The sequence below is a fragment of the Cygnus atratus genome, chromosome 20 (assembly GCF_013377495.2).
Source record: "Cygnus atratus isolate AKBS03 ecotype Queensland, Australia chromosome 20, CAtr_DNAZoo_HiC_assembly, whole genome shotgun sequence".
NCBI classification, from domain to species: Eukaryota; Metazoa; Chordata; class Aves; order Anseriformes; family Anatidae; genus Cygnus; species Cygnus atratus.
The window spans coordinates 4,859,297-4,871,775 of record NC_066381.1 but is presented as its reverse complement, the minus strand read 5'-3'; the positions used below and the strand labels follow the sequence as shown (position 1 = coordinate 4,871,775).

The following is a 12,479-nucleotide window of genomic DNA, read 5'->3' as shown; positions in this document are numbered from 1 at the left end:
CCATGCTCAGCACCAGATGTATGTATAGGTAACGCTGGTGCAACCTTCCTGCCTTCTACCTAGAAATTTCAAAGGATTCCTAAAAGTTTCCCAATGCGTTGTGAGGAAAGCAAGTGTTAAACAGATAAGAACTACTGATTTAGAGGCACAGTGGCAGCATTAAGCATGGATTTCGCACACTCTGATTGGGTTATTCCCTTTGACTATTCCAAATATCGTCAGCCATATCAACATTACACTTAATTTGATACCTAAAAACTCATCTGCAGGCAAAAGCAGCCTTTGCTTTGCGTGTCTCTAAGCAATATAACTGAATGGCCCCATATGCCTACCTACAGGTTCATATAAACCTCAGCTGAGTCTGAATTTACCATCCTAGCTCTGCAGGCACACTACATTTTCCCTTGTGATGCATCTCCCTTTCTAATCATGCTGCACTCCTCTACTTCACCTCTGCCTGAACTGCTGATGCCTTGAACCTACAAGCACGGGGAAATCAGCATTTCTCAAGTAGAGACCTTACTGGCTTTGGGATTTTGGTCATCCTGACAGCCTGCTGGACTGCATTTAGGGAGGTGGGAGCAGTATCTGGCTGGTGAGCCAGAATCAGAGCTTAAGGAGAGCAAGGGTATCATCATATATTGGTAAGTAGAGTATGACAATATGAAAGCATTTTTTTTACTCTTTAAAAGTATCTTTTTAAAAGGTGAAAGCTAAGGCCAGAGTCAAAACCAAGTACTCTTGTAATCATCAGTTACTGAAATATAGCTTAGAAATAAAAGCATGAAAACTTTCATTTTATTTCAGCCAAGCAATGAGAATAAAGCGATTTACCAAGATTGTTGTCCGTTAGCACTTCTTTGACCCTTTTTGTAATGCCATACGTATCCAGCTCAGGGGACATAGCAACCAGTTCTTGAATGCTGAGTGCCGAGTGGCCTGACAGCGGCAAAGGTGTTGTGGACTGGGATTCAGAAGCAGGTGGCTCACTAGATTCTTGGGATTTGCCATCCTTACTTGTCTCTATAGTGGGACAGGGCTGCTGTACCAATTCAGTCAGGCTTTTCACTGATTCACTGGAACTCATAGGAGATTCAGGAGCAGGACTGCAACTGGCAGAAGTCTTTGGAGTGCTTTCTGCAATTAAAAAAAGAAAAAAAGTCCCCACTTTAGCATAATTGTAATGTTTTGATTGCAGGATATTTAACTTTCCTCTCATTTATATTCTACCTACTTAAAGAAATGCCTAAGTATGCAAAATGCTACTTCTTATGACTTGGTTACTGAAAAGCCTCCTTTTAAAAACAGAATTATTTTCTAATTTTATCTTGAGTAATCTTTTCTTTCATAAAAAGACAAGAATATACAAATAAAAATCAGGAATAAATGAAGTACAACCACTTGTAAGGTTGCATGGAATTTCCTTGGTCAGGAAATCTTATAGTTCTGCTTTCTACAACATTTTTGTGTAAGGATGCTCTTAAATCTACTGTTATAGACTGGTTTAAGCCTCTTTCTATGACTTATAAGAAACTCACTTAGCCACTATGTGCTACTGTCAATGAGGGATTTTCTACAATTGATACAACTTTGTATCTTGAGACTGTTATTGATTTCATATCGTTTATCACATGCATCATGTTTTTGCACTTTTCTTTGCCCAGAATTAACAAGATTAAAATACAGTTTCTAATTATGTTGTATTAATTAATGTGTTTAAGAATACAACAAAAAGATGGCTAGTGGATCAGGAGACATCAAAATCTCTTATTTTGACACTTTGAAAGAAAGCTTTCTGAATCTGTTAATTTGCCAACAATAGGTTCTGCACAAAATGTTGTTTTCCCCTTTTAAGTTCACATTTATCTCTAATGGAATGTACCAACGAGCTTATGCAGAAAATCCAGACATCTAAGGGTACAGTCTAAACATTTTTTTAGGGCACCAACATGTAAACGATGTGCTTTAGAAGAACAATTCCTTTAAAAAGATAAAGAGTACATTCAATTTCTCCATTTACAGTTCCATTTTCGTGGTACTGCTTCCTTCTCCTTGCTGTCTTACATCTCATTAGCTGACATGGTTAATTATAGGTGTCTCAGATTCATACATCAGCAGATTCACCTCAAGATCTCTGAAGGAAGCTTACAATGTTCACCATCATGCAAGGATGAGGCCAGTCTGCATGAAAATCCCAGTCTCTGCACAGAACTGTGTTTTCCTGAGATCTGCAACACTGCTGGGGCAGCGGCTCACTCTGCAGCCATCCCTACCAAGGTAACGGCTAACCCCAAATTTCCCCTTTTTTCCCTATTCAGAATACAGGCAAGTCCTCACAGAGCACACAGCTCATGCAGCACGGATGGCATATCCTTGGCACTACAGGAAAACGCCACGTAACTAAAAGTAGGGTTCAAATGGAGCAGGGTTCACGGTGTAATTGTGGTGTTCAAGGCAACAGAAGCTCTCTCGATCCTGCAGTTTAAGAGAGGTTCCCTGACACTGAGCTGCTCTCAAAACAAGCAATTGGACTTATTTCTTAGTGCTTTATGAAAGATGCAAAATAGGCAGACATACAAGGAAAGCAAGGTGCATATAAATCTTTAAGGCGAGAAGGATACTATAAATCCTATTTCTTTTCTCTGTTCACCCCAGGTCACCATACAACTGAATATAAAACCCAGCAAATGTTATTTTTGTATCAGGAGCAGCGGAGGAATTGTACTGTAAATTTGCCCTGATTCACCCATGCGAGGGACCAATTTGGCAGATCATCCATCTTGTTCACTGTACACTGTCAGGGATGGCATGAATTCCCTACATGATAAACAGATTTCTTCTCAGGTCTGTGTCCTTTAACCCACAGCAAGGTCAAAATTATGGCTGCCTAGCTAATAAACTGCACGGCACTCGTTCAAGTTCCCTCTAATTTTGTCCCTTGTGCCAGCTTATACAAATCTTACCAAGTAACTAGAGCAGCTGCAAATTTCCTATACAATTCCTCATCCGAGCCCCGTAAACCACATGCACACACGGAGAACACAAAAAAAATCCCAAACCAAACCAAAACAACCTCCCCCCTCCTGCAGGACTCAACAAAAGCATGTAGTGATGCTTCCTCCTCCCTCTCCCTTCCCTGCCCAGCCTAATTATGTAAACAACGGAGGTAATCTATATTATAATCTATCACCGAAATGCTCCACGGTGCTCACATATTAGCTTATCTATTTTTTATATCACACATCGAGAGCTTACTTGAATTTTGTTTTTAAGACCAATCTTAAAAAAGGTAGGATTATCTGAACCTAATTTTGGAAGGCAGTACAGATGACAAACTGCTTTTTTTCTCCCAACGAAAGCAAGTGTACAGCGATTTCAGATGAGGCATTATGCGCATCAACTACAAATAACTCCAAATATGCTCCCCACTCATTCTTAGCACTTCTCCCTTATGGAAAAACATTTCTGAGATGATATAAATATTGGAGGAAAAGATCCATTATTTGGAAAAGTCAATTCAATAATCAAATAACACAAACATTTCCCATTAATCTACTTAAAAAATTAAATAGACATTTAGAGTACAAGTGATTGCTGACAGAACAAAGGGGAAAATTGAATGTATTCACTATTACAAATTAAACTGTCAATCTACAGTCATTTCATATGTTTTATGAAATAATTTGTCTGCATTCATTTCTCTCAAGTTCCTCACAGGACAAAGAAGCAAATTCAGGACATCTGAAAAATAGATATTAAGATTTCAAAAGCAGCAATTGAACATTTCCAATGAAAGTAATAGTGAAAGCATATTTTTTAAAAACACGTTCTGTTTTTCTAACCCCAGACTTAAACGAAAAATAGTGCTAACTTAAGAACAATCTGATTTCTTGTGAGCATGTAAGCAATGCTCACTGAACATTTACACATGTATTTAGAGAAGAGGAGGTCATTTGTCCAGACGGGTGTAAAACTGTGTTATATTAGGCTCTGGGTATCCCATCATGCACAACTGGCAAATCCCACACTACTGACAAAGTATCTTTAATAAATTTCAGATAAACTTTGCAATACCAAGGGTACTCTGCATTTTGCATCCCAGCAGCCTGTATGCAGTTTAAAACCTGAAGCAAAAGCCCAAAAGCTTCAAAAATAAGGTGAAGTAAAGAGCTAGAGAGATCAAGAGTATCACTGGTGTCACACTCTCTGCATCACCTAGGAATTTCTTACTTTTTATTCATTTTTTGAAGCCTCGGGTAGCCACAGAAGTGAGCCATGCCTCGCACTTCGTAGAGGCTGGGAGAAAGACCTGCAACAAAACCCCTCCAAACTAACTTGGTGGGAAGATGGTGTGTGTCAGGGCCTGAGTATGTGATGAAGATATGGATCAACATGATGACTTTCGATGATCAAGAAACTGGGGTAAATTTTACGTAAGTACTGGTTGACATTGACAAGTGTCATCATAGAGACACAACCCTAGAGAGGGACATATAATCTAATATAAAGGTACAACAACAAATGGAAACAAACTCAACATTATACAACCCTACATCAGCTTACCCACATTCCACCCATCTGTTTAGTACCTAACAGTTAAGAAAGTCAACATACTTTGCAGACCATTTAGTGTGTATGACCAGGGTTTGGCTGAACATACCATAAAACTGGCTGAGAACTATAACAAATTGACCTGGCCTTAATTATACGAATGCAGAAAATCTTTTGTGGTCTTGCTTTCCTTGTTGCAATGGATGAAGCCAAATGATGCTTTGGTTCCAACCATCCTCTCTACACCTTCCTCAGTTTCTATCATGATCATATTCCAGAACTCTTCCACCTGGAGGAAGCACCTTCACCACATCCCTTGGTAAAAAAGCAGCGGTACAGCTCAGACCCACAGCACACAGCAGCTGGAGCCTCCTACTGAAGCTCACCTCAGATGCAAAGACTTCCAGGTCATGTCTGCTACCCCTCCCTGAAAATCATAGACATCTACATGACCTGACACCAGCCTCAAATGTACTCCATCAACAGCAGTATCCAGATAACAGCGTGCTGCGGAGCCCTGGGTACGGTTTCACCAGTCCAGAAGCATCACGCTGCTGCCGGCCAGCACTGGCAGGTTCCCCAGGTACTTCTTGCATACATTTTGAGAGCTGCAGGTTTGCCACTTTTGCTCAGACCCTGCCTCAGCTCCTTTATGTCCTCTTGTGAATTAAAGGGCGTGCAACAAGAGCATCTGAACTCACAAGCATCCGACAGGAGCTCAGCGTGCTGAGCCTCCCCTGCTAGGACCCTCCGCTTCCCCAAGGAGCATCCTGCACTTCAGCAGCCCAGGAACTGCAGGAGGAATAAACTGCCCAACCGTGGGTGCTAGCACAAGCCACTAAGCTGCAAAAGACTTGGGGGAATCAAGGTACATGGAGAAGTTGGGGGAAGACCATGCAAAACACAGAAGGTATTCAGGGGCCTCTAAATGGATTATGAAAAATATTATATTCTAAAGACAGCAGGCAGACAACAGCTGCCTTAAGTTTCACAGAGAAGTGGATTGAAAAAGCAGATCCACTATAATTTTCAGAGACAAATCTCTGTAGTTTATCTGATCCACTATTTAAATTTCAATACAGAGTCCTCTATCTGCAGTAATAATAACCTAAATTCCATTTAGTGTTCATTTGAGCAGTCAGGATAAAGTCATTTCTTATTATCTCCCCACTGTGTAAAAAACAGCTTGAAGGTAGGAAGTCAGCAAGCATTTTCACCAAAAAGTAATTATTGTAAGTGACATTTTTACTGCTGGCATGCCATAAGGCGAACTGCGCATTTGGAAGGACAAGTTGCTAAAACAAAATGACAGGGTGCTCTGTGACATTCCGACAGGAACCCAAACATGATTTATCTGGCGGTTGGGTTGATGTACCACTTCTCGTGATGTCCCAAGCCTGGGCTTCTGTTCCACGGCAGACCAGTGGAACCCACAGCTCCTTACCACAGGACAGCAAGAAGAGGATGCTCCGCGCACGGCAGCACGAGAGGCAACCAAGCATCCTGTGCTCCGCTCATTGCTTTTACGGCAAATTAGTACGAAAGATGAAAGCAGACAAATGCGGACAGGAGATTTCTCCGCAACCTCTTAAAAGAGCATTTGGTACTTCAGGGCCTGCGTTTACCTCCTCATACAGATCAGTTAATGGACAACAACAGACCTGGCAGGCTGCCTGAGATCCACGTGTCGCACACTGGGACTGGATAGGTTTCTGTGTTCCCCTGGTCACTGGGCTGCCCACTCTGTCCAGTTTGTAGACCAAAACCCAGGGTGTGTTGTCCTGAGAGCCAGGCCCTCCTCACCCAGCTCATCAATGACAGCGTACTCAGGACAACCCAGTTACTGTTTTCCAGGGTCTGACACTTCCAGGCAGAGTTCTCGTTCCCAACCTTCTGCCTCATTTTAACTCCAGAAGCGCTGTCTTTGCGGGATCTCCTTAAGAACCCCAACAGCTCTCCACGTTAACAGCCATACAGTGCGAGTTTGATCTTTGTAATAAATCAGGTAAGCATTTGTTGAACAGCACCGCAATACATCCCTCTTCTGACTAATTAAACGAAAACACCCGTGAAAGCTGAACTCTTCCTCGCAGGTAGCATTTTTGGTGGATTAACTTTAAGTGAATGAATCTTGCCTATTTACAATGTGCAAATTAATTTGGCTTATGAAAATATGATCCTCCCTATAGTTATAAACTCCCCCAGTTATTTGTAGTGGGTATAAAAACCTCCCTCCAGTGTGCACATATAATGATATGAAGTAGGCAGGTCCGTGCATTCATGATTGCAAGTGCTTGCTATAGTTATGATTATAGATTTCCACCACGACCCGGGGGATTTTGTTTGTTTGTTTTGCAAATGTTTTAACTTTGGGGAAAACGTTATTTTGGGTCTCAGCTCAGGGAAATTTTATGTGAAGGGGGGAAGGGATCAAAAGAAAAGCCCTTCAGGACAGCATGCAGATGTATGTGTGTCTGCACTGAAAGGGGAGGAAACCAGCTCTGGCTAACTCAGAGATTACTAGGGGAAAATAAACAATAAAAGTCCCCATTCTGCATAGGAATAACATACGTCAAAGACAGAAGCACATACATCTAGCTGAAGGATCAGAGTAAATGTTAAAAGTACCTGAAAATATCTGCTTCTGAGTATTGTTGGAGAATTACAGGGTGTAGCTGCAACTTTATGTTGCATTTTCAATAATTACATGGTTTGCTCTGTGCTTATACTAAAAAACATATGTTTTTAGCCATTCTAGAAAGCAGAAGGAGCTAGAGAAATAAGACGAAGTTCAGAAAAGAACTGGCATTAGACTCGAAGAAAAATTTACAGCCGAACATTTACAAGTTCTTAGATAAGTTAGGTGACCAATTCTCCTTGCAATGAAGGTGCACTCACAAATGCCTCACAGACAGTCTTGGAAATCGCACTACTGTGCCCCAAACTGTGCTAACAGTGCAGCTTCTCTCATGGGGCTCACTCCTCTTTCTCTGGCCTTCGTTGCTGAGCGCCCTGCCCTGGGTGGTGAGTGCTGGCAGCCCTTTGAATGCACCCTGTACCAGCAAGCACCTAAACTCTATTAGAGAGGTACTTTGTGCCCTGCTGATGCAAAATGCCTCATAAGCTGAAAAGTTCTGGTCTGTACAACATAAGCACCGTGGTAGGGCTGGATGCAGGGAGGCAAGTTCAGCTACAAGCACAGGAGGAACGGCCAAGCCACGTCTCAGAGAGCTCAACAACCGTAGGGTGGCACCAACTCAAACCATCCAACTTCCACCAGATTAGGAGGGCTCTGGGATTTGTCCGCTGGGGTGTGGATGGGCTCGAGTAGGGGCTACAGATCACTACGAGGGGCAGTTTGGATATGCAGATGTGCAGAAGGATGCAACTTGAGTTAATTAAAGAGAAAAACCCCACTGAGATCTACCCGGTGCTGGGCTGGACACACCAACCCCTGGCACAAGTGCACCATCTGAGACAGCTTTCAAATACGCACCATTAAGGGACACTTGCAATGGCCCATAGGGAAGCAGATCTCATGATTTTATGTGCTGTTTTACATCAAATGGAGGAAAATAGAAAGAACTTGGGAATTCTTTTTAGTTGGATGAAGAGACAGAATCAGAAACATCAGAACACCATTTGGGTCAGACCAGCAGCCCCAAAATCCTTTCCAAGTCTCCCTAGCCAAAATCAGATGTCTATGGAAGAGGTAAACAATGCAACAAGCATGTAGGGAGAATTTCCTCAAATACCTGCTGGCTTGCATATAGGTTCCTAAGTAGGATATTTGCATTGAAAAGTGCTGAATGTTTTTTTTTTTTAATTTTTAATTTTTCTCTGGTATCACCCTTAAACAATTAAAAAAACATTTATATTATGAAATCAGATTTTAATTTAGATGATTAATGGCAAAACCATGGCTGCTTTAAAAGACATTGCTCTGCTTTGTTAATCTTTATTTAATATTCAGATTTTTCTGGGTTTCCGTAACTTAAGTCAGAAGTCAATATTTAGAAATAAGTGTTGGAAAATATTTTCAATAACCTTATTATTAAAACAGCTTGTGTGCACAAGCTTTATTAAGGATTTTTCTGAATATTAAAACAAATATGTCACGAAAGCAATCAATCAAGATGCCACAACCCCACACAGTTACATTTTTAGTATAATCAAAACAAACCCGTGCACAATACCTTTTGGAAAACAGACTTAGAGCTTTTAGAGAGGCTCTGTGGCAATTTATGGTGTCGTTGTTGACTTGATGACCTTGTGATTAGACACTAACTTTGAAGCCTTACAGTATTTTTGACTGTCTGTTGTCCTTCTCTATTGTAAGCCTAAGCGTGAAGGTGTACCTACACCGCCCTTCGAGATTTTCATCTGTCTGCTCCAGACAAGAGTAAGAAGCAGAACGTGTATGTGCATTGCGTCCCATTTTGCATTTATATGTATTTCCCCCTCTAAACAATGTGGACATTTATTTGCTATGGGCGAGATACTTATGGGATGGATCCGAGGCTAACAACTGGATTCCTTGCCTGCTAGAAAAGTCCCATCTAACAACCACAGCAGGGGCTTGTTCTTCATCTTAAGAGAAAGCAGCTGAAGGAGAGTGACCCTGAACATTGCTATACCTAATGCTCTCCTCTTCGGGAGGAGTGCTGGCAAAAGTACTGAAACAAAATGACATTTTCATTGTATGCAACAATATTATAAAAGCTATTAAGGTACATTATTTTACACGTCCTCATAATCTCTCCATACTGCTTTACTTAATTTGTGATAAAATTGTTGAGAAAGGGTACTTAATGTAGGACAGTCAGTAAAAGTAATTTATCATCTTCCCGCTTCGGTGCTCACGTTATCAGCGAACTCATTTTCTGCATTCATCATGCAATCAGCCTATTATTTGCATATTAATCAGGCAGTGGACCATGAAAGAGCCGCATCCCAGCCAAATGCTGCACTATCTCAGGAGGAACACTCAGTAATTATCATACATCAGTGTTATGATGTGGTAATTGATTATAACATCTTTCTGTTGCCCCTGGGGAGTCCCACTGCTAACCCAGCTTCAGGCATTCTGTGCAGATTTTTCTCTGAAAATTACAGAAACCATTGCTGTCCTTTTATTATTTTTTTTTTACCTTTACAACAGGCAGCTCTCTGAGCATTTCCAAGTTACTTTTGCCTTTTTTTTAATGAAATCTTCATTAGAAAAAAAAAATAAATCTGCCACAGATCAGAAAATGTTTTTTTTTTCCTTCAAAAAAAAAGAAAAAATGAACAAACAAACAAAAAAAACCCACCCCCAAACAACAGTTGGGCTTGCTCCTGTTCGTCCTCTCTTTCAGGCTCTAGTGGCTTTTTAGGTACTGGTATTGCTTACATAATACCCTTCCCCACCAAACCCCACAAAATGTTGCAACTTCAATAGACAGTAATTGCAAAGTTCGTATAAAGGCAGTTAAAGTTGCTTTATTTATGTGCCGAATGAGAGTCTAATTTTGGTCCTCTCGTAAAGGACAAATGAAACATCTGCCAGTTCAAACTTGCACTATTTTTAGGAGCCAAGTTCCAGAGGGGTAAAAGAGAGAAACAAATGCAAACCACCAGGGCAGGCACAAGGCAGCTCACCTAACACCTCGCCTCTTTGGGGAACACCCAGGGGCAGCTCCCACATGCACCCATCCTGACTTCCCTTCGGAGGCAGAAATGTGGGGCTGGGGGCCTCAGGAGAAGGCCCAGGAGGGGAGCACCCAACGGGGAGCACCCCAAAAATCAGCAGGGCCTGGGCTCTGCAGCAAGGCCGGACTACTGAGAGTAACTCACAAGGACAAAATGACTTCTCCAAAGCACCTCACTGTCCTCGGCCAGGCCCATTGGAGGTATCTGGAGCACTGACATCAAAATGAGGATATTTTGGCAAGCTCAGGCTGTGCCAATGGGTAGTATAAAAAAGATTCTTCTGCGGAACAATCATCCTTTTCAAGCACGCTGTGGGGCATAATACGTAGAGCCCAGGAACAAGCATCTGTAAGTTGTTTCTAGCAGAATCTTTGAGAAGTACAAAAGTGGGACATTTACAGGTAGACTCACCTTTTGTTTCTTCTTGCCACTAGACTTTTTCCTTTCATGAGGCTAATTAATTGGACATTTTCCTATTTTCACTTTTATTTAAATTTGATTTCAAATTTGTTTTGTTTTCAGTGCAAGTTGTGGTTCTTAACAGATTTCAAATAATCACTGGATTCTTTCATTTGCTGTTTCTTTGAACAGCTGTTGGCAAATTTAAAAACCTCCAATACCTATCAAATTAGGGGAGACAAAATCATAATTTTTTCCTCTTTTCTGCTGCACTCTAATGCAAAGGACAGGCTAGAAGGTAGCTTAGAAGGTATTAATTTTCTGTTTTTTTTTTTTTTTCTTGGGGATGATTTGCTCTCAAGTAATACATAACTCTTTATAATCAGAAGAGGATTCAGAGTCTAGCAGGCTGTTTATTTCCCTGTGTCAGAGCTACTTTGAGCAGAAGGCAGCTGCCTCGTAGCTCCATCCCTATTATAAAAAGGAAATAACAACCTGCACATTTGGTGGTAGCACACCTTGTTTTCAGTATTTTGGGAGGAAAATAGCCCATTATGTGTTCTTTGAATTGAAAGCAAGGTAATTTTCATCCACCGGAGGAGCATTTTGTAATTCTTCAAGCAGCAGTGGGGCTGGCACCCAGTGTGATGGCCATCTCCATCCCGCTTGTGGCAGCCACGGGCGGCCGGACCCCGCAGCCACCTCTGTGGCCCCGCGCCTCCTCTTCCCACGAGCCACCACCGTGAGCTCCTGCCAGCTGCCAGAGCCTCCCATTACCGACAGAAAACTGCTTGAGCCCTTCAGAGAACAGCCCTCCCGACCCCTTCTGCAGCTGCCAGCCCACGGGGGACAGAGTGCAGCCATCACCCCAGCTCCTGACCCCCCCCGAAGCTACAGCACGGCTGCGATGGCCTCGCTCGCGTTTCAGTGCTGCTCCAGTTATTTTTGTATTTGGCTTTCAAACGTATCGGCTCATCGTTTGCCAGGCAGCTCCGCTGTGGTTGGCAGCTGGCAGGAGAATCCCCCCGCGCCCAGGAAGAGGCAGAGGAGGCAACGTGGGCCCGCTCCCCAAAGGGGCCTGCTCCTTTCCAAATGAGCAACGGAGGGACAGCGAACGCTGGTAAATAATGAAATGAAGTAATAAGCAAGCAGATGATGAAAAGTGGAACTTACACAGCTCTCATATTCAACGACCATGACTTCTTTTAAAAAATGCCTGAAGAGTGCACAGGAGGCTCGTGCTCAGATTGACACCACAGTTACGGTGAAAGTAATTCACGACCTACATCCACTTTTTAGCAACTATTATGCAAACTGACACTCTTCCAAATTACCTGAGAAGCGTAGCAGCAACAATGGTCAGGGGAGTTTCTTTTTTTTTATAGAGCTTAAAACAAACATTCATTAATGAGCTCTTCTTTTTAAAATGAAGACTTTGCGACAGAGGCAGCAGCACACTTGGCACACAAGCTCCTTGCTTGGAGTCCCTGCCACGCACACCAAGGGCAGGTGAAGGTGAAGGACCCCCACTCCCAAATTAACCACAGAAATAAAGCAGTGCTGCCACCTGACCGGGGAACTTCTCCAAAACAAATGCTATGAACTCATAGCCACGCTTCAGAGTGAATTAAATTTGTCTTCAGAATACAGCGTGAGTCTCCTCTTGCCATATTAATATGAAAAGTGTGTTGGTGCTTTGTCATTATAATTCAGCCGCAAGGAATATCTGCCTAGAAAATAGTGTTCACTCTGTGATTATGTATTTTATTTTAGCACTTTTATAATAGTAAAGCTATGACCACAATGAGGACGGAGTCATCTTCTGCAAGTTTAATGAC

The 12,479-nt window shown here is 42.1% G+C and overlaps 1 protein-coding gene across 17 annotated transcripts in view; it reads right to left on the bottom strand.

The window, feature by feature from the left end:
• CUX1 (cut like homeobox 1) overlaps window positions 1-12,479 on the bottom strand; it is a 268,016-nt gene that overhangs the window by 43,717 nt on the left and 211,820 nt on the right. For 16 of the 17 annotated variants that reach the window (XM_035559220.2, XM_035559233.2, XM_035559218.2 and 13 more), the window contains one exon: window positions 835-1,137. The exons of the other annotated variant lie outside the window; for it this stretch is intronic. In XM_035559220.2, coding sequence (XP_035415113.1) covers window positions 835-1,137 — 303 coding nt within the window. The remainder of the gene's footprint in view (window positions 1-834; window positions 1,138-12,479) is intronic. 17 annotated transcript variants of the gene reach the window in all.